General features: G+C 43.3%; 1 protein-coding gene, 1 long non-coding RNA gene and 2 pseudogenes across 14 annotated transcripts; 2 read left to right on the top strand and 2 right to left on the bottom strand.

The window, feature by feature from the left end:
* The window catches only part of LOC127923422 (fumarylacetoacetase-like), a 30,912-nt pseudogene extending 25,922 nt beyond the window's left edge, over positions 1 to 4,990 (bottom strand).
* A 463-nt stretch (positions 4,991 to 5,453) lies between these two features.
* On the bottom strand, positions 5,454 to 21,271 carry LOC127923423 (AN1-type zinc finger protein 6-like; annotated as a pseudogene).
* Positions 15,536 to 17,518, top strand: LOC127923425 (uncharacterized). 13 transcript variants are annotated; one of them, XR_008114335.1, is made up of 7 exons: positions 15,546 to 15,635; positions 15,792 to 15,829; positions 16,205 to 16,280; positions 16,318 to 16,651; positions 16,688 to 16,761; positions 16,875 to 17,024; positions 17,067 to 17,255. It is a non-coding gene; the product is annotated as an uncharacterized LOC127923425 (long non-coding RNA). The 13 variants fall into 13 exon arrangements; XR_008114333.1 differs by lacking the exon at positions 15,792 to 15,829 and having other exon boundaries at positions 15,536 to 15,635; positions 16,169 to 16,280; XR_008114329.1 differs by lacking the exons at positions 15,546 to 15,635; positions 15,792 to 15,829 and adding an exon at positions 15,897 to 15,965 and having other exon boundaries at positions 16,133 to 16,280.
* Positions 21,272 to 22,392: 1,121 nt separating the features above from the next.
* LOC127923420 (5-formyltetrahydrofolate cyclo-ligase-like) lies at positions 22,393 to 24,185 on the top strand. The gene is made up of 3 exons (XM_052507480.1): positions 22,393 to 22,549; positions 23,338 to 23,479; positions 23,910 to 24,185. Exons 1-3 carry the CDS (start codon positions 22,440 to 22,442, stop codon positions 24,183 to 24,185), a joined length of 528 nt encoding a protein of 175 aa, XP_052363440.1. The 5' UTR covers positions 22,393 to 22,439.
* Positions 24,186 to 27,500: the final 3,315 nt, after the last annotated feature.

Here is a 27,500-nt window from a genome sequence, read left to right as displayed (position 1 = left end):
GATGGTGGAGTGTTGGCCTGCAGACCCACTGACTGACTGACTGGAAGGATGGTGCAGTGTTGGACTGCAGACCCACTGACTGACTGACTGGAAGGATGGTGCAGTGTTGGCCTGCAGACTCACTGACTGACTGACTGGAAGGATGGTGCAGTGTTGGACTGCAGACCCACTGACTGACTGACTGGAAGGATGGTGCAGTGTTGGACTGCAGACCCACTGACTGACTGACTGGAAGGATGGTGCAGTGTTGGCCTGCAGACTCACTGACTGACTGACTGGAAGGATGGTGCAGTGTTGGACTGCAGACCCACTGACTGACTGACTGGAAGGATGGTGCAGTGTTGACTGCAGACCCACTGACTGACTGACTGGAAGGATGGTGCAGTGTTGGCCTGCAGACTCACTGACTGACTGACTGACTGGAAGGATGGTGCAGTGTTGGCCTGCAGACTCACACTGACTGACTGGAAGGATGGTGCAGTGTTGGACTGCAGACCCACTGACTGACTGACTGGAAGGATGGTGCAGTGTTGGACTGCAGACCCACTGACTGACTGACTGGAAGGATGGTGCAGTGTTGGACTGCAGACCCACTGACTGACTGACTGGAAGGATGGTGCAGTGTTGGACTGAGACCCACTGACTGACTGACTGGAAGGATGGTGCAGTGTTGGACTGCAGACCCACTGACTGACTGACTGGAAGGATGGTGCAGTGTTGGACTGCAGACTCACTGACTGACTGACTGACTGGAAGGATGGTGCAGTGTTGGACTGCAGACCCACTGACTGACTGACTGACTGGAAGGATGGTGCAGTGTTGGACTGCAGACCCACTGACTGACTGACTGACTGGATGGTGCAGTGTTGGACTGCAGACCCACTGACTGACTGACTGGAAGGATGGTGCAGTGTTAGACTGCAGACTCACTGACTGGAAGGATGGTGCAGTGTTAGACTGCAGACTCACTGACTGGAAGGATGGTGCAGTGTTGGACTGCAGACTCACTGACTGACTGACTGGAAGGATGGTGCAGTGTTGGACTGCAGACCCACTGACTGACTGACTGGAAGGATGGTGCAGTGTTGGACTGCAGACCCACTGACTGACTGACTGGAAGGATGGTGCAGTGTTGGACTGCAGACCCACTGACTGACTGACTGGAAGGATGGTGCAGTGTTGGACTGCAGACCCACTGACTGACTGACAGGAAGGATGGTGCAGTGTTGGACTGCAGACCCACTGACTGGAAGGATGGTGCACTGGACTGACTGGAAGGATGGTGCAGTGTTGACTGCAGACTCACTGACTGGAAGGATGGTGCAGTGTTGGACTGCAGACTCACTGACTGGAAGGATGGTGCTGGACTGACTGGACTGACTGGAAGGATGCAGTGTTGGACTGCAGACTCACTGACTGACTGACTGGAAGGATGGTGCAGTGTTGGACTGCAGACCCACTGACTGACTGAAGGAAGGATGGTGCAGTGTTGGACTGCAGACCCACTGACTGGAAGGATGGTGCAGTGTTGGACTGCAGACTGACTGGAAGGATGGTGCAGTGTTGGACTGCAGACTCACTGACTGGAAGGATGGTGCAGTGTTGGACTGCAGACTCACTGACTGGAAGGATGGTGCAGTGTTGGACTGCAGACTCACTGACTGACTGACTGACTGACTGGAAGGATGGTGCAGTGTTGGACTGCAGACTCACTGACTGACTGACTGGAAGGATGGTGCAGTGTTGGACTGCAGACCCACTGACTGACTGACTGGAAGGATGGTGCAGTGTTGGACTGCAGACCCACTGACTGGAAGGATGGTGCAGTGTTGGACTGCAGACCCACTGACTGGAAGGATGGTGCAGTGTTGGACTGCAGACTCACTGACTGACTGACTGGAAGGATGGTGCAGTGTTGGACTGCAGACTATAAAGGGAATAGGATGCCATTTGGGACACAGATGAAGTGTTGGTTGTCATATCATACCAGTTGGGCATCAGGGCATTCTCCTTCCCTCGGAACATAATGCCAACATTGGTGGCATGGTCCCTGGATGAGTAGAAGTCAGTGTAGTCACCTGTGTGTGGTTATATATAGATGCATGTTTGTGTGTGTGATGGAGAGAGAAAAGAGGGCAATTAAGTGACACTGTTAAATATGTACAGTGAACCAATGATCAGCCTTCAGAACCTTTTATATCAACATTTAGATAGCAAACAAATCTCACAATCACTAGTAAAGTTCTATTGGTTAACAGCGCCCCCTCTTGTTCAAGCATTATACAAACACCTCAATTGCATTGTCTTGACTCCTCACGTCCTATCTCCTTGCTTCCTTCTCAAACACATTGGCTGATCCTCTCATTTGATACAGGGTCATATTTTGTTTAATACCACTGAGAGTTAAAGTTAGCAATGGCAGAGCCATAAATCTGATCCTAGATCTATGCTTAGGGACAATTGTAGGACACATCAAGCTCAGTGAAGAGACAGGAGGAGTGAAATATTGGGTGCATGTCAATAGTCTAAAGTGGCTTCCTCTCCTTGCCTCTTGTCCTACTGTTTAACAACTCACCTATCTCAGCAGGCAGATGCATGATGGCTGAACTCTTATGGAAGAACGCTCTGAGACATAAACACACACACATTACAGAAAAGTAAACATGCTACAAACCACGATAGAAAATTAAAGGATAAGGGAATACAAGAACATAATATGATTCTGATTGCGGCCAAAAACCATACCCTAAACAATTAATATAATAATTCAATATGTTGACATGAACTGTTGAAGTGTTATATAAGTACTATAGAAGTGTTCTTGAATATAGAAGTGCTATAAATGATATGTGTTATTGAATATAAAGTGTTATTGAATATAGAAGTGTTATTAATATAGAAGTGCTATAAATGATATACGTGTTATTGAATATAAAGTGTTATTGAATATAGCAGTGCTATAAAGTATAGAAGTGCTATAAAGTATAGAAGTGTTAGAATATAGAAGTGCTATAAAGTATAGAAGTGTTATAGAATATAGAATTGTTATAGAATATAGTGTTATAGAATATAGAAGTGCTATAGAAGTGCTTCTTACATATGGCAAAATCCAATAAATACCGTAATTGTAAAAAAGTGCTACAGAAGTGCTGGAGGCTGACCTGCTCCTGAGGCTGACGTCGTCTCTGAGCGTGGTCTCATTGGCAGACAGCAGCTGCTGAAGACTCCTCCTGGCCTCCCTCCATGCCTCGTACCCCAGACCCATGAACGCATTCAGGGTCGGCTAGTCGAGAGGTTGGAACATATGATGGAGGAAACGCATAAATATCTAAAGTATTATTTGATTTTATACTGTACATAGTCCTCATAACAAGTAACCCAGCCTGGACCCCCGAGGAGCAAGTAACAGCACAGTGGCAAGGAAAAACAACCGAAAAGGAAGAAACTTCAAGAGAAAACAGGCATGTTTGCAAGTTGAATGCAAGTCCAATTTGTTTTGACGTTGGTGTGGGGCGGCTCTCACTCATGCAAGCAGGTCTCTTCATTGACGCCCCAGGGTGGAAATGGGGAACCGGGTTCCAGGAGGGAAAATATCCTCGGGGGAACCTGTGCATTTAAGATTGAATTCAAGGAGTGAAATCATGACAGAAAATATTCTTCTTTCATTTCCTTTTGATAGCCTCATCATGCTGTTGAAAGCACATGAGGTTTCTCTCCTTGTCTCATTCCCCATCAGCACTAATGTGACAGAACTGGACAGGTGAAAGACAATTCCCAGTAGGAATTCACCATTGTGCTTTAACGGATCCTGTTATGTCAGAGCAGCATCCAGCTGAAGGGGAGACAGTTGGGAGGCAGCAGCACACAAGGCCTCCAGACAATAGGGGCGGCAGCGTAGCCTAGTGGTTAGAGCGTTGGACTAGTAACCGGAAAAAGGTTGCATATATTATTATAAGTTCAAACCCCGAGCTGACACGATACAAATCTGTCGTTCTGCCCCTGAACAGGCAGTTAACCCACTGTTCCTAGGCCGTCATTGAAAATAAGAATTTGTTCTTAACTAGTTAAAGGTACAATTTAAAATGTAAAAATAGTAGTATTAGGGACCCATTCAGAGGGCAAGAGGACACTCCAAACCAATTCACACTACTCGCTTGTAGATTTAATGTACTGTATAGTCCACAATATATGAAGCATACATCCTAATTGATGACTCGGGTATGGATTTTCTCAAGGAAGAAAAGCAGTGCATCGTGGCCATTGAATAGACCTACCCTCCTAGCATAGCACTACATAAGGTAGGCCCATGTAGCTGTAAGTAAACTAGTGGTGATGCATAGTAAACGTGCAATGTTACATTTCCAGGTGAATGCATAATGTATATTGACATCAGTGTCGATAAGAAATATCAACCATCAATACGAGACATTGAGGAGCATTATACATTTTGATGGCCTTACCTGGTCAAACACATCCTGGTGATTGGAGAGCACAGGGCCTCTGAAGAGTGATTTTATAACGCTCAAATCCAAAATCTGATCTCAATCGCAACCCCAATCCGGTGCCTGGGCTAAGTGACACGAGACATTTATGAAAACAGTAAACAGGAATGAAATACCAAAATGGAACGATATTGGAGAAGCTACTTTGTAAACTACAATGTTTCATCCAAGAGAACCTCACGTTTCCACAGTGGTTTGTAACATTTTATCCCAAGAAAATCAATTTACATGCCCTAGTTTTATGGCACAGGAGACGGTGTAGGAAAACCGATTCAACTAAAAGTACAACACATTTATCGTCATACTCACATTTTCCGGTGTCGAGAACACGCCATATGGTAAATTGTGATAGGAGAAGTCGGACTTGTCGTCAATTTTTACAAAAGACATTTTGAAATTGCAGTTGTACTCCGGTATACTTTCAAGGTAAGCAACAGGGTGAGTAACTTCTTCCAGATGTTGACCGCAGCCATCGGACAGCCCGCCTCCCACAGAATCAACCAACGACCAATAGGAAACGCTCTCTTATATCCACCCTTTTTCAAGAACTGTGATTAACCCAAAACGGTTTGAAAATGACTCAGCAAAAATGATGCGGTGTAGAACTGATTACCCTTTATTGATTGGGGTGTGATAAATATTACCCTATTAAAAAGTTAAGTTACGAGTGACGTTATTTTGTGATATCAATGAAGTAGACTGTTAAACTGCGTTTACAGGCAGCACAATCCTGATTTTTTCCTCCCACAAATTGGTATTTTGATCAATCACAAAATCTTTTCAGGCATATTTTTCAGAGATGATCTGACTGGTCAAAATGCAAATGAGTAATAAAAACGATGAGAATTGGGCTGCCTGTGTAAAGGCATTATATAACAGTACTCATTAACATCCCAAACCACTTTTGGACCTTAATTTGTTTTCTGAGAAAATTGTACCAAATGCATAACGTTTCAAATGTTCTAAAATGTGTTAGAGCTTTATTCAGATCAAAGTTAAGAAAGTGAATAAACTAACATAAATACAGAACAATAGATTCAGGTCATAATCCTGTGCACCCATAAATGAACTTTATAATCCTCAAACGCACAAGCGGAAACATGCATACAGGCTATTCATAATCATATGATAAACATACACTTTTACACAGCAGATCACACACAGTCTTTAAAATGACTCAATTATACAAAAAGGTCTGGGAGCAACGGCGCAATCCTGGTTTCTGCTCTCTCGCTGATAATGTAAAACACAATCTGTTCCGTCGTCTTTGTCAGGCTACATACAGTCCAAAAGGAGGAATGGAAAGATCCTTGATGCTTTTTAACATGTTTTTTGTTAAAAAAAATTAACACCAGAAAAACACAGCCTTTCCAGTAGTAGCCAACAAAGTAATTAAAGCCCAATTAATCAATCTAAATATTGTAACGGTTTAAATCTTCAGATTTTTCATAAACCACAACATTTAAGGGATAAAATAATTACAACTACAAAAGGAAACAGGTTAAGTAAAAATACATTTACAAAGACAGTTTTTGCAGCTGACATGCATGATTTTAAAGTGTCCGATGGGATGGAGCGTTGCTCACATAAACAACTTCAAATCAAAAGAGGAAACGGAGAAAGGAAGAGGTGGTTGATGGGTCATCTAAAAGCGCAGGCTTCCGGGTGGACATCGATTCTCAGCAAACCTGTGTTCAGATCTTCTGTATCTTCTCCCGACGCAGACAGGGTTGGCTTTCCTGATCTTCTCCGCTGCGTCGGCCTTGTAGTTGAAAGTGCAGTTGTGAACGTCTGAGTACCGGTGCATGCTGCAGAACACGTTGCCGCATCGGCAGTCGAAGCCTGGGAACACAGACGGAAGAGTTTGAAGGTAAAAGAAAAAGAAAATGGCTGACCGCCAAATGTATCTCCAGGATATAAAGTACATGCAGAGACAGAGCTAGAAAATGGGAACTATTAAGTCACTGCACTAAGCCAACAGGAGAATGTGTCAGAACCTTACCCGTGAGGCCGACTTTCTTGCGGCAGGAGAAGCAGCGATTCTTCTTGGCGGCTTTGGGTTGGTCTGAGTCAGAGGGTTTGTCCTGTCCGTCTACCGAGGCCTGGTCCGTGTCCTCGGATACCGATACAGACACTGGATGGATCACACAGAACAACAACTTTACAGTCTCGCCTTCTCAGCAATCCTGCTGCAGCTTTAAAGGAATTCCCAATACCCATGCTTTTCAGGAGATGGCACTACATTTCACTGTGCTACAGACCAACGCTTCCATCACACAGACAGAGTCATTGCATTTTGGTACACCAGAAGTACATTCTTTTCCAATGAAAACGCTGCGTTTGCCTTGCAGCATTGCAGAGCGTTCGGTGTGGTGCATACGGTGGATTTATCGATGTGTCAAACTGTCTGCGTAGACGACATGACAGAAATGGTAGCAGAAGGTGAATGTTGAACATTCGGAACATGCATATCCAGATGTTGCGTACTATTTTTCACAAGGACGCTGTCAGTGTGATCAAAGCGGAAGCCTACTATGCTTGTTGCCACTTGACATATTTTCAGTAGGAAATAAAAAAACAGCCGAAAAACGATGCAGACATTTTTACAACACATTTGCTTTTCTTTGCTTAGATTCACTTCTGAACATAATGGGTAGAAAAGCTTATCTTGTCTGGCACAAAGCCAGCACCCTTTCCCTGTCATGGAGAAGAGAAGTCACAACACAACAGAAGTGACTGGGTTATTGCATGGTGCCAGTACTTGCCTTTGGGTAAACGTAGCACACAGTAAGCATTCAACTGTAAGAATGAAGTGTTAAAGTACTAACCAGTTCTTTTATTGTTCGTTTCTTGATATTTTTTCCTCCTATTAACAAAGTAAACATTTTTATATACACGTGTCCTTTTTGAGTTTATACAAAACCCATATTGTACAGTCTTGACCATATGGATATGAAGGGATGATTTTTAGAAGGGGCCTGAAGATTGGGACTGTGTCCCAGTCCTCTCAAAGAGCATCCGTTCTTCATTACCTTTGAATAGTAGTGGATGGGGTTTCTACAATACCCTTTCACCCATGGTGACATTGAAGATCAGTGGTCGTGGGGAAAGGAGATAAGGAAAGGTGGCCATTGGGATTAAGTAGAAACCAAACGGAAGGAAATGTACCGAAACAGGGAGTCCTGAACTTGTCCAATAAGAAACGCTTGTTTTCATTTTCATTGCAAAACATTTAGCTACGGTGTGCACTTATGAATATGACCCAGGTTTTGGCCACCCTTGGTACAGGGAAGCAGCTAGCAGCTGTTCTCAGACTCCCACTGCTCTCTAGAACTCACTCAATCCACTCTCTAAAACAACCATTGACTGTTCTGTCTGTGTGCGTCCCAAAAGGCACCCTATTCCCTATATACACAGTCGTGCACTACTTTAGACCAGATCCCCATAGGCCATGGTCAGAAATAGTGCACTACACATTGGGAATAGGGTGCCATTTGTCGCAATTGTCCTCACTCACCCTTCTCTCCATGTGGCTCCTCTAGCTTCCTCTTGCGAGAGCAGTCCTCTGGGGCAGGCCTTCTGACTGACTTCCTGTCCTGGCTATCCTGACTTCTCACTGGCTGACTGTCCTGTCTATCAGGGCAAGTCCCTGAGCTACCTGCTGTGCTGGGCTCCTGCTGTTCACTTTCTACAGCTGCTCTACATGGTGCTCGCTCTGCACACAGACACACACACAGAGACATGCATACACGTATGTAGGCACACAGAGACACACAGACATAGACAAACTTTAGCGACTGGTTTGTAATTCAAGACTAAAAGCTTAACACTTTGGGGTATTTTCTACCCTTCTAACACAGTTCCTCTTTAATAAATGTTGAATTGGGTATGTAACTGTACTGTAACTGTTCTAGAAGACAGAAACACAAGAACTATAGGTTATGACTGTAACCCGGTTCTCTGATAGTATGAGTGAGGTATTTCACTATGGGATACGCCCTCAGTGTATTTGTCAGAAGCCTTACTACACTACACCAGCCATGATTGGCTGGACGTCGAGACGTGCGAGTCGGGAAAGGGTGTCCCTCCTACCCTATAAAAAGAGCCCAACATAACATCTGAGTCATTCAAGAATAAGCCACACCTCTTCCCCACTCATGCAAGGTGGGTGTTCTAGTGAAATACTTCACTCATACTATCAGAGAACCGGGGTTACAGTTATAATCTACAGTTCTCTTAAGTATTAGTTTCAGTATTTCACTATGGGATATACTGACTCCCGTATTGCCAGACAAGCTTATCCTGACGACCGACTGCCCTGTGCTATATATCAAACGCTGGGGGCGTATCCCATAGTGAAATACAGAAATTAATACTGTTCTAGAAGAGGGTAGACAGAAACACTAGAGAGCCAGTGTAACAGGAAGCGCCCGTGCTCAGGTCTGTTCAACGCTGGTTCGACCAATCGGATTCACGCTTCAAGATTGCGTCGATCACGTGGACTGGGATATGTTCCGCATTGCGGCGAACAACATTGATGTATATGCTGAGTCGGTGAGCGGGATCATTAGAAAGTGCATCGGCGATGTTGTACCCACAGCGTCTGTTAAAACATTCCCAACCAGAAACCGTGGATTGATGGCAGCATTCGCGCAAAACTGAAAGTGCGAACCACTGCTTTTAAATCAGGGCAAGGTGACCAGAAACATGACAGCATACAAACAGTGTAGCTATTCCCTCCGCAAGGCAATCAAACAAGCTAAGCGTCAGTATAGAGACAAAGTAGAGTCGCAATTCAACAGCTCAGACACGGAGGGGTATGAGGTATGAGAGGTATGTGGCAGGGTCTACAGTCAATCACGGACTAAGACTATAAGCAAGACATCCTGGTCCCATCACGGAGCAGGATGTCTTGCTCCCAGACAGACTAAACAACTTCTTTGCTCGCTTTGAGGACACTACAGTGCCACTGACACGGCCCGCTACCAAAACCTGCGGGCTGTCCTTCACTGCAGCCGAGGTGAGTAAAACATCTAAACGTGTCAACCCTCGCAAGGCTGCAGGCCCAGACGGCATCCCCAGCCACGTCCTCAGAGCATCGCAGACCAGCTGGCTGGTGTGTTTAGGGACATATTCAATCAATCCTTATCCCAGTCTTCCTGTTACCAAGAAAGCTAAGGTTATTGAGACAGAAACACTAGAGAGCCAGTGTAACTGTTCTAGAAGAGGGTAGACAGAAACACTAGAGAACCAGTGTAACTGTTCTAGAAGAGGGTAGACAGAAACACTAGAGAACCAGTGACACTGTAATCCAGCAGGAGAGGATTGTGTCTGAAATCCTTCCTGAAATCCCTAGGCTGAACTTTGGGCTTTCTCTACTACCGATCTCTAAGCAAATAGAGATGGGACAACAATGTGCGTCTGTGTGCAAAACCACGCCATGGACTGAGATTGACTGCAAGAGGGTATGAGGTGAAGGGTTCCCATGGTAGTGAAACTGCATTTGGTGTGAGACCTCAGGCTATTCACAGGAACATGAGAGGGTAGCAAAGCAACAGCACTATTGTCTGAATCCTAACTTGAGAGTCACCTGCATAACTCAAGTCTTATGTACACCATGCATTGATGTCAATGAGAACATGTCAATTCATGTCAATGACATCTAGCACAGAAATGTGAGTTACACGCACATCTCAAATGAGGATTGACTCGTCCCTATGAGAAAAGGTTTGTGTGAAACACGCTGGTAATACACACCTTGTATCTCTTCTGTTTTCAGGTCTTCTTCAGATGTGGCTGTCCTCTCCTCTTCTGAATGAGTAGCTGGTGCTGTCGTTAAGAGTGACTGGCTAGATACAACCCTGAGGGGGGGGTGTAAGTGTTCAATTAGCCTAAAGCATGATCCAGTTGGTGGTCTAGATTAGAAGAATAGTTATATACAGCATTATATAAAAAGCCTCCTTCACTCACGCTGCCAAGCTTACCCTAGTAAAACTGACTATCCTACCGATCCTAGACTTCGGCGATGTCATCTACAAAATCGCTTCCAACACTCTACTCAGCAAACTGGATGCAGTTTATCACAGTGCCATCCGTTTTGTCACTAAAGCACCTTATACCACCCACCACTGCGACTTGTATGCTCTAGTCGGCTGGCCCTCGCTACATATTCGTCGCCAGACCCACTGGCTCCAGGTCATCTACAAGGCCATGCTAGGTAAAGCTCCGCCTTATCTCAGTTCACTGGTCACGATGGCAACACCCATCCGTAGCACGCGCTCCAGCAGGTGTATCTCACTGATCATCCCTAAAGCCAACACCTCATTCGGCCGCCTTTCGTTCCAGTACTCTGCTGCCTGTGACTGGAACGAATTGCAAAAATCGCTGAAGTTGGAGACTTTTATCTCCCTCACCAACTTCAAACATCAGCTATCTGAGCAGCTAACCGATCGCTGCAGCTGTACATAATCTATTGGTAAATAGCCCACCCATTTTCACCTACCTCATCCCCAGTTTTTATTTATTTACTTTTCTGCTCTTTTGCACACCAATATCTCTACCTGTATATGACCATCTGATCATTTATCACTCCAGTGTTAATCTGCAATATTGTATTATTCGCCTACCTCCTCATGCCTTTTGCACACATTGTATATAGACTCCCCTTTTTTTCTACTGTGTTATTGACTTGTTAATTGTTTACTCCATGTGTAACTCTGTGTTGTCTGTTCACACTGCTATGCTTTATCTTGGCCAGGTCGCAGTTGCAAATGAGAACTTGTTCTCAACTAGCCTACCTGGTTAAATAAAGGTGAAATAAAAAATTTAAAAAATTATGAAAATGGTACACTTGAAGACTTCAATTTAATCCTATTCAGGATGTTTCTGAAAATGCACTTGAAGGAAGAAAACGGACAAAAATCCAACGACATGCGGCTCATTGTCATCAACTATGGCAATCATACTACAAAGCATTTCACCACTAATGCCCACCTCAATGTCAGACAGTCAGAATGATTGGCATTCACATGAGGCATTTAGCAGACGCTCTTATCCAGAAAGAACTAGTGGCAGCTGTACACTGTGGCTTCATAATAGGGTCTCTGTGGTTACAGATAAGAGCTACAAGCTTTCAATGTTGAAGCAATAAAAAGTGTATTAAAAATGGATAAAACCGTAACGACCGTAGAGAAATGAGCAGAACTCAATTCTATACAGTGATTAAAAAAAAACTTCAAATCATTTTCTGTGGGTTTGAGAAAACAGTGTCCCTGTAGATTTGAGCAGGGCTAGGTACAGTACAGATTGACAAAGACAGAGCTCATTAGATAAAGACACGAGACCTTCTGGTTAACACACACACTGGGGGGAAACAGACATGACAAGTGGAATCTGTCTCATAGAAGAGACAGAAGCGTCCAGGAGATGACATCACACTATTCAGACAGAACTATAGATGATTGACTTCCTTGTACTGTACTTCAATGGGGTACAGGAAGACCATGGTGCAAAAATAACCTTCACTTCTGCTGAGAAACCACTCATTTAAAATAACACATCTCTGAATTTTGTAACAGGAAATAAATGATCCAGGTTTAAAATAATAATGAAAGCCTGGGAATCCACCGTCATACTAGCTTTGACCATACGTAATAAGCAATGCAAGAACTACAAATAGCGACGCAAAATGATTCTACTTAGTTGCGTAGCAGAAATACTCCGACGTGGGCAGCCCCACAGCTATAAACTGGTGTGCAAGTCTGCAGGATTGCCATGTGGGTTTTTTGGCATTGTGTACATCCAGTAATAACTATGTATATCTAGTGAACCTACGTTTCACAATGGCTACTTTATTACATTGATTTCCACATGGCCTGTGTATCCTATACTGTATGTTGCATGGCTGGCTTGGCAGTTACACCGTAGACATGGTGGAGGTGTGATCATGCTTATAGCGTGTTTCAGAGAAGAGTAGCTCTATACCTACTGTACCTGTTCATCCTGGTGTCTGTGTGGGTCGTGGCTGACGGCACGTCTACAGTACTGCTCTCTGAGCACTGGGCTAGGAGGACTCCCCAGGCTATTAACCGCCACCGAGGACGACACTGCAATGACAACACACGTTTCAATCAGAGCAGTCCCAAAACAGAGAGGAAGAGGCAAAGCGAGAGGGACAACTGGGCCCAAAATCTGTCTTCTCCAGCAGGTGCCGTTTTGATTTGATTTGTCACTCACTAAGCAAGGAGGTTTTCTATGTAGGTCAATGAGTGTAGAATCTGATAGAATCTTACCCTGATGAAGACAGCTTGTCTGTTGAAACATTGGTTATTAAATTATTGGTTATTAAATTATTGGATCCTCCTAGAGTGTGGGCTCTCCTTTAAATGCTGTTGTTTCTAGTGTTCTACTCTGCTAGCCAGCACCTCACCTAAATAGCTGTGTGTTTCTAGTGTTCTACTCTAGCCAGCACCTCACCTAAATAGCTGTGTGTTTCAGTGTTCACTCTAGCCAGCACCTAAATAGCTGTGTGTTTCTAGTGTTCTACTCCGCTAGCCAGCACCTCCACCTAAATAGCTGTGTGTTTCTAGTGTTCTACTCCGCTAGCCAGCACCTCGCCTAAATAGCTGTGTGTTTCTAGTGTTCTTCTCCGCTACTCTCGCTAAATAGCCAGCACCTCCAGCCTAAATAGCTGTGTTTCCAGTGTTCTACTCCGCTAGCCAGCAACTCGCCTAAATAGCTGTGTGTTTCTAGTGTTCTACTCCGCTAGCCAGCACCTCACCTAAATAGCTGTGTGTTTCTAGTGTTCTACTCCGCTAGCCAGCACCTCGCCTAAATAGCTGTGTGTTTCTAGTGTTCTACTCCGCTAGCAGCACAGCTCACCTAAATAACTGTGTTCTCCGCTAGCCAGCACTCGCCTAAATAGCTGTGTGTTTCTGTTCTAAAGCAGCCTAAATAGCTGTGTGTTCTAGTGTTCTACTCCGCTCCGCTAGCCAGCACCTGCTAGACAGCACCTCGCCTAAATAGCTGTGTGTTTCCAGTGTTCTACTCCGCTAGCCAGCACCTCACCTAAATAGCTGTGTGTTTCTAGTGTTCTACTCCGCTAGCCAGCACCTCACCTAAATAGCTGTGTGTTTCTAGTGTTCTACTCCGCTAGCCAGCATCTCGCCTAAATAGCTGTGTGTTTCTAGTGTTCTACTCCGCTAGCCAGCACCTCACCTAAATAGCTGTGTGTTTCTAGTGTTCTACTCCCAGCACCTCACCTAAATAGCTAGTAGAATTTGATAAACATAAAATGCAATGGCTTATTTGATAGAATATATATTTTATAATGCTTAGGTTGTTACGAGTGGACTGATATAAGTAGGATACATGACATCCCGGAAACGTAAAAAAATATGTTATATTGGAGTTGTGCCTGTTGTTCATACAGGCATCTGCCCTCTCATTGGCTAGAATAGGCCAACTTGATCTTGCCTTCCATTTTTAAGACATTTCTTTTAATTGGGTATCTGCTCAATATAATGGATAAGCTGTGGCAAACGTCACTCACTCAAACAAGACATTGTGTGTTACAGTCACTGTCTGGTGTTACTGTCGCTATCATTAGACTTTCAAACAAACTTTTGTTTTTTGTAAACAAACTTCATTGTGTTTAAGTGTTGTAAAGCTCTGAAATGACTTAAATGTTAAATGTTAAATAGTAAGGTCCCAAACATCAGCAATTGTGCTGAGTCCAAACTCAGTCCAAAGTCAAAAAGAGTCGGTGTCAATATTTTGGTCTAACAGGTCTTTTTGATTGATAAACTAAATGATCATCAATAATCATCAATAAGATACTGGAAAGCTCTGTGGAATCTCTTTCCTACTCACCTGGTGGACTGACTCGTCCATTGTTGTTTTGTCTCTGGAGGAAGTCCTTGATAGCACATGGAACACATGCCATTGTTTCGCGGGTTGCTGTAGAAACCGCAGCCAGTGGTATAGCAGCGGCCCTTGGTTCTGGTTGGTCTCCTGGGCCATGTCCCTCCTGTGGAGGTTAAGAGGAGAGATCAAAGCCATATTGACCCATCACGCCATTTCAGGATTGGCTGCTGCCTAGGTCTAAAACATGCTTAGGTATTGGTGAAAGCCAAAGGTTAGTTTCTTGAAAAGGGAGTGGAGATGGCCAGTGTGCTGTTGCAAAAGGCTATACCACTTAGCACACACTTTTATCCAAGGTGACTTTTAGAATAAGTACGTGATCCTTGTGGTAACTGAACACACACACCTGTGGTGTTGCTAATGCCATACTCTTACCAACTGACACACAGAACTGGAAGGAAGATTGTCTTCTAATCTCTAGCCAGCTGTAGCATTGAAAGTGGTGTAAACCAAAACAAGTTGGTCACAATTCCCTAGACTTGGACTCACAAGTTCTAGAAGTTGTTTGTTGCATCACGATGCCTGAGCATTCTATGGCAACACAATGACCTAAACACTGAAAACATATAATCACTGGTACTTAGGCTATCTGATATTAACACATAGCTCTCTCCATGTAGGTTAATTGCTGAAAGTGAAGATAACAGTAGCTACAACTAATCTGTGTCTTTGGTCACACCCAATCTCTGACCGACCGACTGCTGAGTCGGTGTAACTCTCACTTCTGTTTCTCTGGGCCAGCCTGCCCTTGTAAGGAAGTCAAAACAACATATAGCTTAAAGCGCAGAGTTAAAATGTGCTGTATTAAAAATCTACAAGAAACCCAAGCCTCACACTCACTCTCCTGTATAACAAGTGACAGGCTGACACAGACTTGAGAAAGAGGGTAAGAAGAGGGGCAGGGAATGAAAAGGCTTATGTCACCAGTACAAATGGATATGGGTGACCTAGAGACAGAGACTAGAGAACAGAGAGACTAACTACAGGTCAAATCCAGCCTAGAGAGCAGAGAGACTAACTACAGGTCAAATGACAGCCTAGAAGAGCAGAGAGACTAACTACAGGTCAAATACAGCCTAGAGCAGAGAGACTAACTACAGGTCAAATAGCAAAGAGAGCAGAGAGACTAACTACAGGTCAAATACAGCCTAGAGAGCAGAGAGACTAACTACAGGTCAAATACAGCCTAGAGAGCAGAGAGACTAACTACAGGTCAAATACAGCCTAGAAGCAGATAATCACTGACTAACTACAGGTCAAATACAGCCTAGAGAGCAGAGAGACTAACTACAGGTCAAATACAGCCTAGAGAAGCAGAGAGACTAACTACAGGTCAAATCCAGCCTAGATCAGAGAGACTAACTACAGGTCAAATCCAGCCTAGAGAGCAGAGATACTAACTACAGGTCAAATACAGCCTAGAGAGCAGAGAGACTAACTAAATACAGCCTAGAAGCAGTCAGAGACTCAAATACAGCCTAGAGAGCAGAGAGACTAACTACAGGTCAAATACAGCCTAGAGAGCAGAGAGACTAACTACAGGTCAAATACAGCCTAGAGCAGAGAGAAACTAAGGTCAAATACAGGTCTAAACAGGTCAAATACAGCCTAGAGCAGAGAGACTAACTACAGGTCAAATCCAGCCTAGAGAGCAGAGAGACTAACTACAGGTCAAAATACAGCCTAGAGAGCAGAGAGACTAACTACAGGTCAAATACAGCCTAGAGCAGAGAGACTAACTACAGGTCAAATACAGCCTAGAGCAGAGAGACTAACTACAGGTCAAATACAGCCTAGAGAGCAGAGAGACTAACTACAGGTCAAATACAGCCTAGAGAGCAGAGAGACTAACTACAGGTCAAATACAGCCTAGAGACAGAGAGACTAACTACAGGTCAAATACAGCCTAGAGAGCAGAGAGACTAACTACAGGTCAAATACAGCCTAGAGCAGAGAGACTAACTACAGGTCAAATACAGCCTAGAGCAGAGACTAACTACAGGTCAAATACAGCCTAGAGAGCAGAGAGACTAACTACAGGTCAAATACAGCCTAGAGAGCAGAGAGACTAACTACAGGTCAAATACAGCCTAGAGAGCAGAGAGACTAACTACAGGTCAAATACAGCCTAGAGCAGAGAGACTAACTACAGGTCAAATACAGCCTAGAGAGCAGAGAGACTAACTACAGGTCAAATACAGCCTAGAGAGCAGAGAGACTAACTACAGGTCAAATACAGCCTAGAGAGCAGAGACTAACTACAGGTCAAATACAGCCTAGAGAGCAGAGAGACTAACTACAGGTCAAATACAGCCTAGAGCAGAGAGACTAACTACAGGTCAAATACAGCCTAGAGAGCAGAGAGACTAACTACAGGTCAAATACAGCCTAGAGAGCAGAGAGACTAACTACAGGTCAAATACAGCCTAGAGACAGAGAGACTAACTACAGGTCAAATACAGCCTAGAGCAGAGAGACTAACTACAGGTCAAATACAGCCTAGAGAGCAGAGAGACTAACTACAGGTCAAATACAGCCTAGAGAGCAGAGAGACTAACTACAGGTCAAATACAGCCTAGAGAGCAGAGAGACTAACTACAGGTCAAATACAGCCTAGAGAGCAGAGAGAGAGACTAACTACAGGTCAAATACAGCCTAGAGAGCAGAGAGACTAACTACAGGTCAAATACAGCCTAGAGAGCAGAGAGACTAACTACAGGTCAAATACAGCCTAGAGCAGAGAGACTAACTACAGGTCAAATACAGCCTAGAGAGCAGAGAGACTAACTACAGGTCAAATACAGCCTAGAGAGCAGAGAGACTAACTACAGGTCAAATACAGCCTAGAGACAGAGAGACTAACTACAGGTCAAATACAGCCTTGAGACAGAGAGACTAACTACAGGTCAAATACAGCCTAGAGCAGAGAGACTAACTACAGGTCAAATACAGCCTAGAGCAGAGAGACTAACTACAGGTCAAATACAGCCTAGAGCAGAGAGACTAACTACAGGTCAAATACAGCCTAGAGAGCAGAGAGACTAACTACAGGTCAAATCCAGCCTAGAGAGCAGAGAGACTAACTACAGGTCAAATCCAGTCAAATAACTACAGGTCAAATCCAGCCTTGGCGTAGGCTAACAACTTGATTTACAGCTCACCTTTTTGTTATACACTAAGTCAGGGTTCCCCAACTGGCAGCCCGCAGTTCAATTTATTCCCCCACAAGTTTTCTGAGCAAGAAAAAGGGACATAAGACTAAAAACACCAGCAAAATCAGCTAAATTAACTTTAGATCTTTTCCAAAGAATTTCCACACATAATAAAGAGATATGTAATCATAGGCAAATGTAAGCAAGGTTTGAAATGACTATTTTAGTCAAATGAGATCTGTTTGGGCTTCTTGCAGTCAATTTGCATGTTTACAGTAATTTGGTTCTGGCCCCCTGACCATCTGCCTGCTGCTGGATCTAGTTGATGATCCCTGCAGTAGGCTATATAATTGAGCCTAACACATTCTATGCGGCCTCATTTTCTGTGCGGGGAACAGCATTAGGCCTAATTCGATACAGGCTACTGCTCCATAGCCAAGTTGATAGCCTACACTCTTTGTAACACTTAGGCTACTATGTCAAAACATCAAAGAAGCCACAGAAATGAAAACTCTGATAATGTGGCATAAGCTGCATAAGGATGCATCCCAAATGACATTATATTAGGCCCTGCTCAAAAGTAGTGCACTAAATGTTTATGCATTTAACCGTTATTTAACTAGGCAAGTCAGTTAAAAACAAATTCTTATTTACAATGACAGCCTACACTGACCAAACCGGGACAGCGCTGGACCAATTGTGTGTCGCCCTATGGGACTCCCAATCACAGCCGGTTGTGATACAGCCTGGAATCAAATCAGAGTGTCGGTAGTGACGCCTCCAGCACCGAGATGCAGTGCCTTGGACCGCTGCACCACTCGGGAGCCCAAATATAGGGAATAGGGTGCCATTTGGGACGTAGTCTAAACTAAGCCTGGATATGGTAACACTGATCTGGGTAGTAGTGATGTAATGGTGCATCTGCTGGGCTGGACATCTGGTGTATGGTTTAGTACACTGCCATTTCCTCCATGGGAGAGAGGATAGGGAGGGCTGCTTCACTACCCTGAGAATGCATAGGAAAATATACAGAACGCATAACAAGTTTAAGAGCGCATGGACGTGTGACGCCAAAGTGTCGTCAGCATCGTACTGGGCTCTTAAGGTAATACGGAGAGGACATCATCCTAATTCTATCTTTTACATAAACCGAGTGATTTGAGAGAGAGAATAATCCAGTGGTAATCTCAGGGACTGTCTTTAATCAGGGTGGATAGCAACCACTCACAGAGGGTCTGAAATACCAAGATTATCATGGTGAAAAGAAAGCAAGCCATACAACAGCAGGTTAACTCAATGAAGATCATGCTAACAGTGAGCTGAGATTCACGCTCTTTCCATTGCTACAGCCTGAAACCATAGACCGCCTATAGGCTCTCCTTTTGCTCAGGTCTGGTGCCATGTTCAGAATTTGTGCCGTGCCTGTGTGATTTCTCTCCTTTGATCTGAAATAGCCTACTGGTGGAAGAGACATGCATAGGTCCTAAGTAAGCATTTCGTTGGACAGTGTATACCATGTGTATCCTGTACATACGACTAATACAACTTATCCAGAGCCCATATTTATGAAGTGTCTGATCTAGGATCAGATCCTACCTGTCCATAATAATTTGATTCATTATGATCTGAAAGGCTAAACTGATCCTAGATCAACACTCCTACTTTGAGACACTTGATAAATACAGGCTCAGATCTCAGGTTCCGAAGATCAGCACCATTCCATCCTTCTCAATATTACTGTAATTAAAGTCCCTCCTCGCTCCCCTTCCTTACACCAATCATTGCCCCAATTCTCTACCCCTGCCCCCCTGATGCCAATCTCCAGATGAATTAGTGAGATTTCATGATGGCCTCCTCTAGTATAGATTATGTTATGCAATCTGCCATTTCAAATCTACAATAGTAACAATCCCACACAAACACACAATATTCCCACACACGCACGTGAGAGAGAAACACACACATCATCAATGCATATAGACCGAAATCAGATCAAGCTTGAGTAGGCTACGTGGAAGCGATAAGTGGTGACTTCACACACAGCAGGCTACTTTCTCAGGTTGAACATATAAACGATGTGGACTGTCTTTACAGCAGGCCAATGAGATGCTCCAGTCCAAAACAATGGCATCATAGTATTCCCTACATAGCCCTGCGGGCCCTGGTCAAAAGTAGTGCACTATATAGTAAATAGGGTGCCATTTAGGACCCACACCTGGTGAGAGGTGAATCATTCAGAGAACATAACACCCATTAGAACTACCTGGAGCTGAAACTATGTCTGGCATGCCATCGTTACGCAGTACAGTAACGTATCTTTAACGAACATGGTGAGGAATCCAATATGTAGACTAGCCTGAACATCTTCCCTAATCATACATCTTAGCTAACAGGCAAGAGACATAAGGCCCATCTAAATGCCAAAACATGTGTAGACCTACACATTTCAGTTTACCTGAAATCTGGAAAACAAAACGTATGAACTCCAGCTGAATCCTTGTTGCACACATCACAGCAGAGGCTAAGGACAGTGTTATGTCATTGGCCTAGTTGTGCAACCACAGTGAACCAGTTCAACAAAGACTGACACACAGTCACTCATGACTATAGGCTACATGCTGACTCTCACACAGATAGGCTGATATATTCACCTTGGCTGTGGAAAGAACTCTCTCCTCTACTAGCAAGGATGTCATCTGAGGGTATCGGCCAGGGACTTGTCATCTGATTCCATTTTTCTAATGTGGCGTAATGTGGTTTGGGGGAACCAATATAACTAAATAACTGTTCTTATAGGCTGGGGTAATAGTCTACTAGTGTTGTTTGAATAGGCCAACACTATCCAAGTCACAGGAACCCATTGCCATAGGCTAGCCTACATCCACATGACATCACAGGTGTTAGCCTACATTATGATTTGCCATTGGCTCTGTTTATTTAGCAAGTAAGCTATCATTTTAACTGAACAGCTGTCTTACAGCAACACTGGGCCTCTGGTAGTAGATGGACCTAGCAGCAACAGAGGAAGTATGGGTTCTCCATTGGGACTCAAAATAGTCCAATATAAGCTCTGAGATGCAACAAAGCGAAGGGCATTGTACGATAACATACAAGCTATTTGATTGTGCTAGTCCCAAGCACATTAGCTACAAAAACAAACTGGGGAAATAAATGCTGCCATCAACTAGACAACCTTATCCAAACATATAAATCAAACAATGAAAACTTGCAACAATGAACCTAGTCAGTAGCATTTACAGTAGCTTGCAGTGAGCGCAGTAAATTGCGATTAAAATCACACGGAAGTGTGTGAAAAATGTTGTTAGAAATCCCCAGCCTAGCCTGTATTATCGTTCTACTGACTGTCTCAACAGTGCCCAGTATTGTTCGGATAAGTGCATCATTGTAACAGGCAACTTAGGCAGAGACAAATAACGTTGGTTGAGAATAAACGTGAAATGGGTGTCCATCACAATCATGGAACTTTGTATTGGACCAACCTCAAGAAACGTACCAATTTCCCCCCGCTCTCCTACTCCTCTCTTTCTTCGTCTCTACACCAGCAGATTACATCCGACATCATACGCAGAATGATCCCACAACGTAACGTACTCAACTGACGACACATAATCCATTGTCATTGGCTGTTTGTTTAGTAAACCACGCCCATATATATTATCGTCTCGCACAAATTAAACGTCAATCATTTTCAGCCTTTTAAAAACACAGCTGGTTGGACAGGGTATGTGAGGGTTTACACCCCGAATAAAACAGTGACAGAAAACAAGTATAATAACAAATTGTCACTGACCAAGTATTGTAACCAGCCATAACGTAAATGTAACGTTAGCGACCTCTTAATTTGCTGCCATTTATCAGTGTAACGTTAAGCAAACGTTATCTACTGTACGTCTAAGAAGTTGCTGACATCAACATGATTATGATGTAGTTAACTGCCTATGCATCTCGTCTCTACTGACCTATTATAGTTCAAATCCAACTTTAAAACAGGGAATGTAACATTAAAAACAAAAACTATCTACTCTAGCTAACATCAAGTGTTCAAGTTTTGTGCAGGCTAGCCGTCCTTGGATAAGTGGACACTAACCTAGTTTTCAAGGACCGAGGTCATACACTGTATGATACAGTTACAGTAGCTAACGACGTTAACTAACTAGCTAGCTAACGTAACGTAGCACTGGCAGGATAGTATATCGTGTGTATATAGATAGTCACACTAACGTTAGTTAGATAACTTAGCTGTACCAGAACTTTAGATGCTGTAGCTAAATAAAGATCCAAAGCATCGTTAAAAGTTAGTGCGATATCTACTGGCGAGCCAGCTAGCTACACAGACCTATCAGTAGCTAGCTTGTTTGAACTGACGTTGCCTTACCTTATGTTTAACGTTACGTTTCTACTCGTAAGTAGCTAGCCCACGATAACTTTCGGACTTCGGAAAAGACGAGCTAGGTAAGAGAAACGAACGACCACGATTGTAGGCTCGCTAACTCTACGCGGTGTTGTTGGGTCTGTCTTTTCTCTCCCCGACCCCCGACCAGACACGGTCTATTTGGTACTTTTTACACTTCAACTCCGACTGTTAAACTGGCGGTGACGTCACAGCAATCCTTCACGTCACGGGGCTGTCAAATAATGCCCGTGGGGTAGTGTGATAGCCATATAGATAGATAGATGATAATTATGTTATTGCAGTCTGTTTAATGATTGATTGGCGTGGCTAGCTGAGTCCAATCCAAATGTAGAATTTGCTCATTTCAAGGCCAGCCTAACTTGCTGCCTTCCCTGAACTCACACATTGCAACATTTTTTATCTTTGGACACGAGTTTTACATTAGCCAGCATGGCCGCCTTGCGTGCAGCCAAACAAGCTATGAGGAGAGAAATAAAGAAACGAGTAGCTGCGTTGGACGATCAAGAGAAACTTCGCCAGTCTCGAGTCATTTCGCAAAGGTAACTTCAATCATGTAACAACAAACTGGGTATCACATTTACAATGGTGCTCGTGTATTTTTTTTTTTACAACGCTACAAACTCATTTTGTGTATGCATGTGTCCTGTCGTCATCGTCGCGTGGCCAATAGAGCTCACCAGTTTGTAGTCCTAAAACCGGAAATCTGTTTCGTTCAGCCATTCCAATGGGAAATTGAATGCGGAAAAAAATGGGGTTCTGTGATAAATGTCGAAAATTAGATCTGAGATTAACACAGGTTTATGGTGCTTTCAAGACAAATGGGAACTTGGAAAAAAAGAGATCAAATCACGACGTCAGTGATCTTCATTTCGGAAATTCGGTGCTCTAGAAAGATGCCAGAGTTTTGGACTTGGAATTCCCAGTTGACCTTTAAAAAAAAATCCAGTCAGAGTTCGTTTTTTTTCACTCAGAAGTCTGAGATTTCCGAGTTCCCAGTTCATTTGAATGTTGCATTATGATATCTGGTATGTTTTGCTCTATAAAATAATATCATTACATTTTACATTACATTTAAGTCATTTAGCAGACGCTCTTATCCAGAGCGACTTACAAATATATATATCACATGACCTTTATGAATTAGGAAGCCTTTTATGTGCTTTTTCAGATAATTTTTTAGAAAATCACAAAATAATGTTAGTTGATGGAGATGATCTCATAGAACAAACATTTAAGATCTCCTAAGTCTGTGTTTACCGCATACTTCATTTTCGGGAGTTTATCCCAAAATTAACGACCAGTGGCGCCCCCTCATGGTGGATCCCAGGTGGGTGGTGTTGGCCCCCTTAGGGGGTCTTACCCGGCCATGGACCCCCAGCCCACTCCCGAGGACCCCTGGAGCCCCCCCTCCATCAGCACCTGGTAACCCGTGCGTGGCTAGACAGCCTGTGGAGCCAAAGCCTGATTTAGTGTGAACCAGAGTGGAGTTGGTGCCTCCAAAAACATGCCGTTACTATTGTTCTCTATGGCTACTTTTGTGTTTAGTATTGTCAAGAAGACAGAAGACACCTAGCCATGAATGCTTTCAATTATATGTAACTTGTCTTTTACTAACAGATCGACGATATTGCTTTTAAAATAATCAAATAACTCAAACAATTTGTTTGTCAGATGTCTCCAGTTGGTGACCTCCCTAGAGTGTTAAACTGGCAGTACCTTAATGCTGTAATCATATAATTACCAGTCTAACACCTCATACCTCATTACTTTCAGAAAACCTAACGGCACATTTTGAATGGTTAATTTACATGCATTATTTGATGTAATTTGCTCCGTAAATAACAGGGAAGTAGAAAACCTGTGCCTACACTAACCTGTTTATACTCTCCTCTCAACCAGCTCTTCAAACACCCCAAGTATGCCAGGTGTGAGCGCATCGCTGTGTTCCTCAGCATGCACGACGAGGTGAGAACAGAGGAGATCATTCAGGACTTGTTTAAGCACGGTAAGACCTGCTTTATGCCCAAGTACTTGACCCAGGGCACCAGTAACCACATGGACATGGTGAAGCTCACCAGCATGGAGGATATGATGTCACTGCCTCTGACTTCCTGGAACATCAGACAGCCTGCCGCCGACGACAACACCAGAGAGGAGGCCTTGGAGACAGGTTAGTGTTAGTCTACACACACAACACACACACACACACACACACACACACACACACACACACACACACACACACACACACACACACACACACACACACACACACACACACACACACACACACACACACACACACACACACACACACACACACACACACACACACACACACACACACACACACACAAGCTTTTTGCCCTGCTGCTGCAAGAAAGAAAAAAAAGAAAAAATCACAAAGAAGAAGATATTGGAGTCCGTCCACTTTGTGTGGGAAACTATTCTATTTTTCTGTGATCTCTTTATTGGTTTTACCCAACAACCAAATATCCTTTATATCCTACCGAGTCAGGTAAGCGTGATGGCACCTTCTTTCAGTACGCACATAGGGCCACACACACACGCACAGCGCTTAGTTTTCGTGATTCATTTTTTACTTTTTGGGGAGTAAAAATGTATTCTCAATCAAAATCCTATTTTCCCTAACCCATAACCTTTATCCTAACTCAAACCCAAATGCCTAACCTAACTCAAACCCAAATGCCTAAACTAAACCTAACTCTTAAGCGTAAAATAAAATGTTAACGAATTCAGGACATGAAAAAAGTCCTGACTGTTTTCTTACCTTGTCAGGACATTCAGGTGACTTGTCAGGACATTATGGACCTGATAAGGTTGAAAACACACACACACACACACACACACACACACACACACACACACACACACACACACACACACACACACACACACACACACACACACACACACACACACACACACACACACACACACACATACACACACACACATGTCCTATGGTGATCTGATCCTCACAGTGTGTGTTGACATATTGTACTTTAGTTTGCCTGTTGTATATTACCATCTGCGTGTATCATAACACACTTATGACCTATTTGTTGGAATGACCTAAATCCTGGCACGGCCTTGCAATGTTCGTCTTTCTTCCCTTATACACAGTTAATCTTTGTTCCCCCTATGGGCCCTGTTCAGAAGTAGTGCCCTATTTAGGGAAAGGGTGCCATTTGGGATGCGTGCACAGTCTCCAACGAGAGACACCATACCAGTGTCAGATCAAAGTTCCTGTTTTGGTTTCCTCCACAAGATGGTGGTATAGCACCATCATCAAGACTGATCAAAATGGTTGTCTCCTGCAATGACAATCTTACGTCTGGACACACCTGTCATGTGACACTTAATCAAAATATTATGCAAGGGGATGGATGGAATTGCCCCAACACTGATCCAAGGTCATTTACCCCTAAAGGTTAATCATTGGGTAGGGGAGGATAAACTGATCCTAGATCTGGTAACATCTACCCTGAGCACCAAATAAGCACTGTGAATCATTGGTGAAGTTGCATAATTCTATTGTAATCAACTCTGTTGCTGCTGTATAATAAGAAAGGTCATATTGATGACAGTTATTAGCATTGTAATCTCTTGGATGGTGAATACCTATTTTTTCCTCTGTCAACCTCAGCTATTTTAATCCATACCGTCACAGCTTTAATCATTAGATAGGATATGAAATACCGACGCCTGGGGAGAAATGTGTTTGTTGTGCATTCTCTGAGTCTATTTTAGCTGTGCAAATAATGTCATCATTACTTCTGGAGCCAAACTGGTCATAACCCCGCTCCTCATTGTGTCTATGTAACAGTATTGCTTCCGTCCCTCGCTATTAGCGCGCACCCCACTATAACTAGCTAGCCATTTCACACCGGTTACATATGTATGAATTCACTCCTGTCTGGCTATAACCTGTGTCAATTCTAATTATCGCTCAAGTAACCAGGTCCACCAGCAGCCAAGTAACCAGATTCACTTGTAACCAGATTCACTTGTAACCAGGTTCACTTGTAACCAGGTTCACTTGTAAGTTCACAGTAACCCGGTTCACTTGTAACCAGGTTCACTTGTAACCAGGTTCACTTGTAACCAGGTTCACTTGTAACCAGGTTCACTTGTAACCAGGTTCACTTGTAACCAGGTTCACTTGTAACCAGGTTCACTTGTAACCCGGTTCACTTGTAACCCGGTTCACTTGTAACCAGTTCACTTGTAACCCGGTTCACTTGTAACCCGGGTCACTCCAGGTTTAACTTGTAACCCGGTTCACTTGTAACCAGGTTCACTCTTGGTGTTGGTGACTTTACACTCCTTAACTTTCTTCACATTTTGTTGCGTTCCAAAATGGGATAAAAATTCATTTCATTTTTATATTTTGTCAACGATCTTCACAAAATACTCATGTCAAAGTGGAAGAAAAAATTCAATAAAAAATTTAAATAAAAATAAAACCCTAATATACCTTGATTAGATAAGTATTCACCCCTCTGTGTCAATACATGTCAGAAACACATTTGGCAGCGATTTCAGCGGTCAGTCTTCTTGGGTAAGTCTCTAAGAGCTTTGCACACCTGTATTGTGCAATATTAGCCCATTATTCTTTAGAAAATTCTTCAAGATCTGTCAAGGTGTTGGGGATCATGGCTAGGACTGCAATTTTCACATCTTGCCATATATTTTCAAGCAGATTTCAGTCAAAATTGTAACTTGGCCACAGAAACATTCACTGTGTTCTTGGTAAGTAACTCCAGTAGATTTGGCTTTGTGTTGTAGGTTATTGTCTTGTTGAAAGGTGAATTCCTCTCCCAGTGTCTGGTGTAAAACAGACTGAAGCAGATTTTCCTCTAGATTTTACCTGCGCATAGCTCCATCCTGCGTTTCTATTCATCCTGAAAAACTCCCCAGTCTTTGCCGATGTCAAGCATACCCATACCATGATGCAACCACCATATGTTGTATGTATGGGGGGGACAGAGGAAAGTATAGTCATTAAAAAATCATGTCAACCCTTGTTATTTCACACAGAGGAGTCCTTATTTGATTTGTTAAGCCAAAGAACTCATTTAGGTTTTGCCTAAACAAAGAGGTGAATACTTTTGCAATGACTATTTTAGTTGTTTATTTTTATTCATTCGTAAATATATATATATATTGACTTAAAAAAACAACAGTTAAATCTATTTCAATCCCACTTGAAAATGTGAAAAAAGTTCAAGGGGTGGAGCCTTTCTATAGTCTCTGTATACCAACCAATCACGTCTTCAGTTTAGAGCTCCCTCTGACAGTGAACAGCTGGTTTGATTAATTTCTCTATACTCTGACTCAGTCCAGCAGCCTTGAATACCTCTCATGAACCTATCATGGCTGTTGTCAAGGAAACTACAGATAGACCATAATGGAAAGCTAATTTAAATACATGAGAAGAGATGGAGGGGAAAAAAGGTCTGTCTT

Source organism: Oncorhynchus keta, unplaced genomic scaffold, assembly GCF_023373465.1.
Source record: "Oncorhynchus keta strain PuntledgeMale-10-30-2019 unplaced genomic scaffold, Oket_V2 Un_contig_29639_pilon_pilon, whole genome shotgun sequence".
Lineage (NCBI taxonomy): Eukaryota > Metazoa > Chordata > Actinopteri > Salmoniformes > Salmonidae > Oncorhynchus > Oncorhynchus keta.
This window is presented reverse-complemented; position numbering and strand designations above follow the sequence as displayed.

Coding starts and splice junctions, on each gene's coding strand:
- LOC127923420 (XM_052507480.1), top strand. CDS start 22,440: ATGGCCGCCTTGCGTGCAGCCAAACAAGCTATGAGGAGAGAAATAAAG. Junction 22,550..23,337: donor TCTCGAGTCATTTCGCAAAG/GTAACTTCAATC, acceptor GGTGGATCCCAG/GTGGGTGGTGTTGGCCCCCT. Junction 23,480..23,909: donor TGGAGCCAAAGCCTGATTTA/GTGTGAACCAGA, acceptor CCTCTCAACCAG/CTCTTCAAACACCCCAAGTA.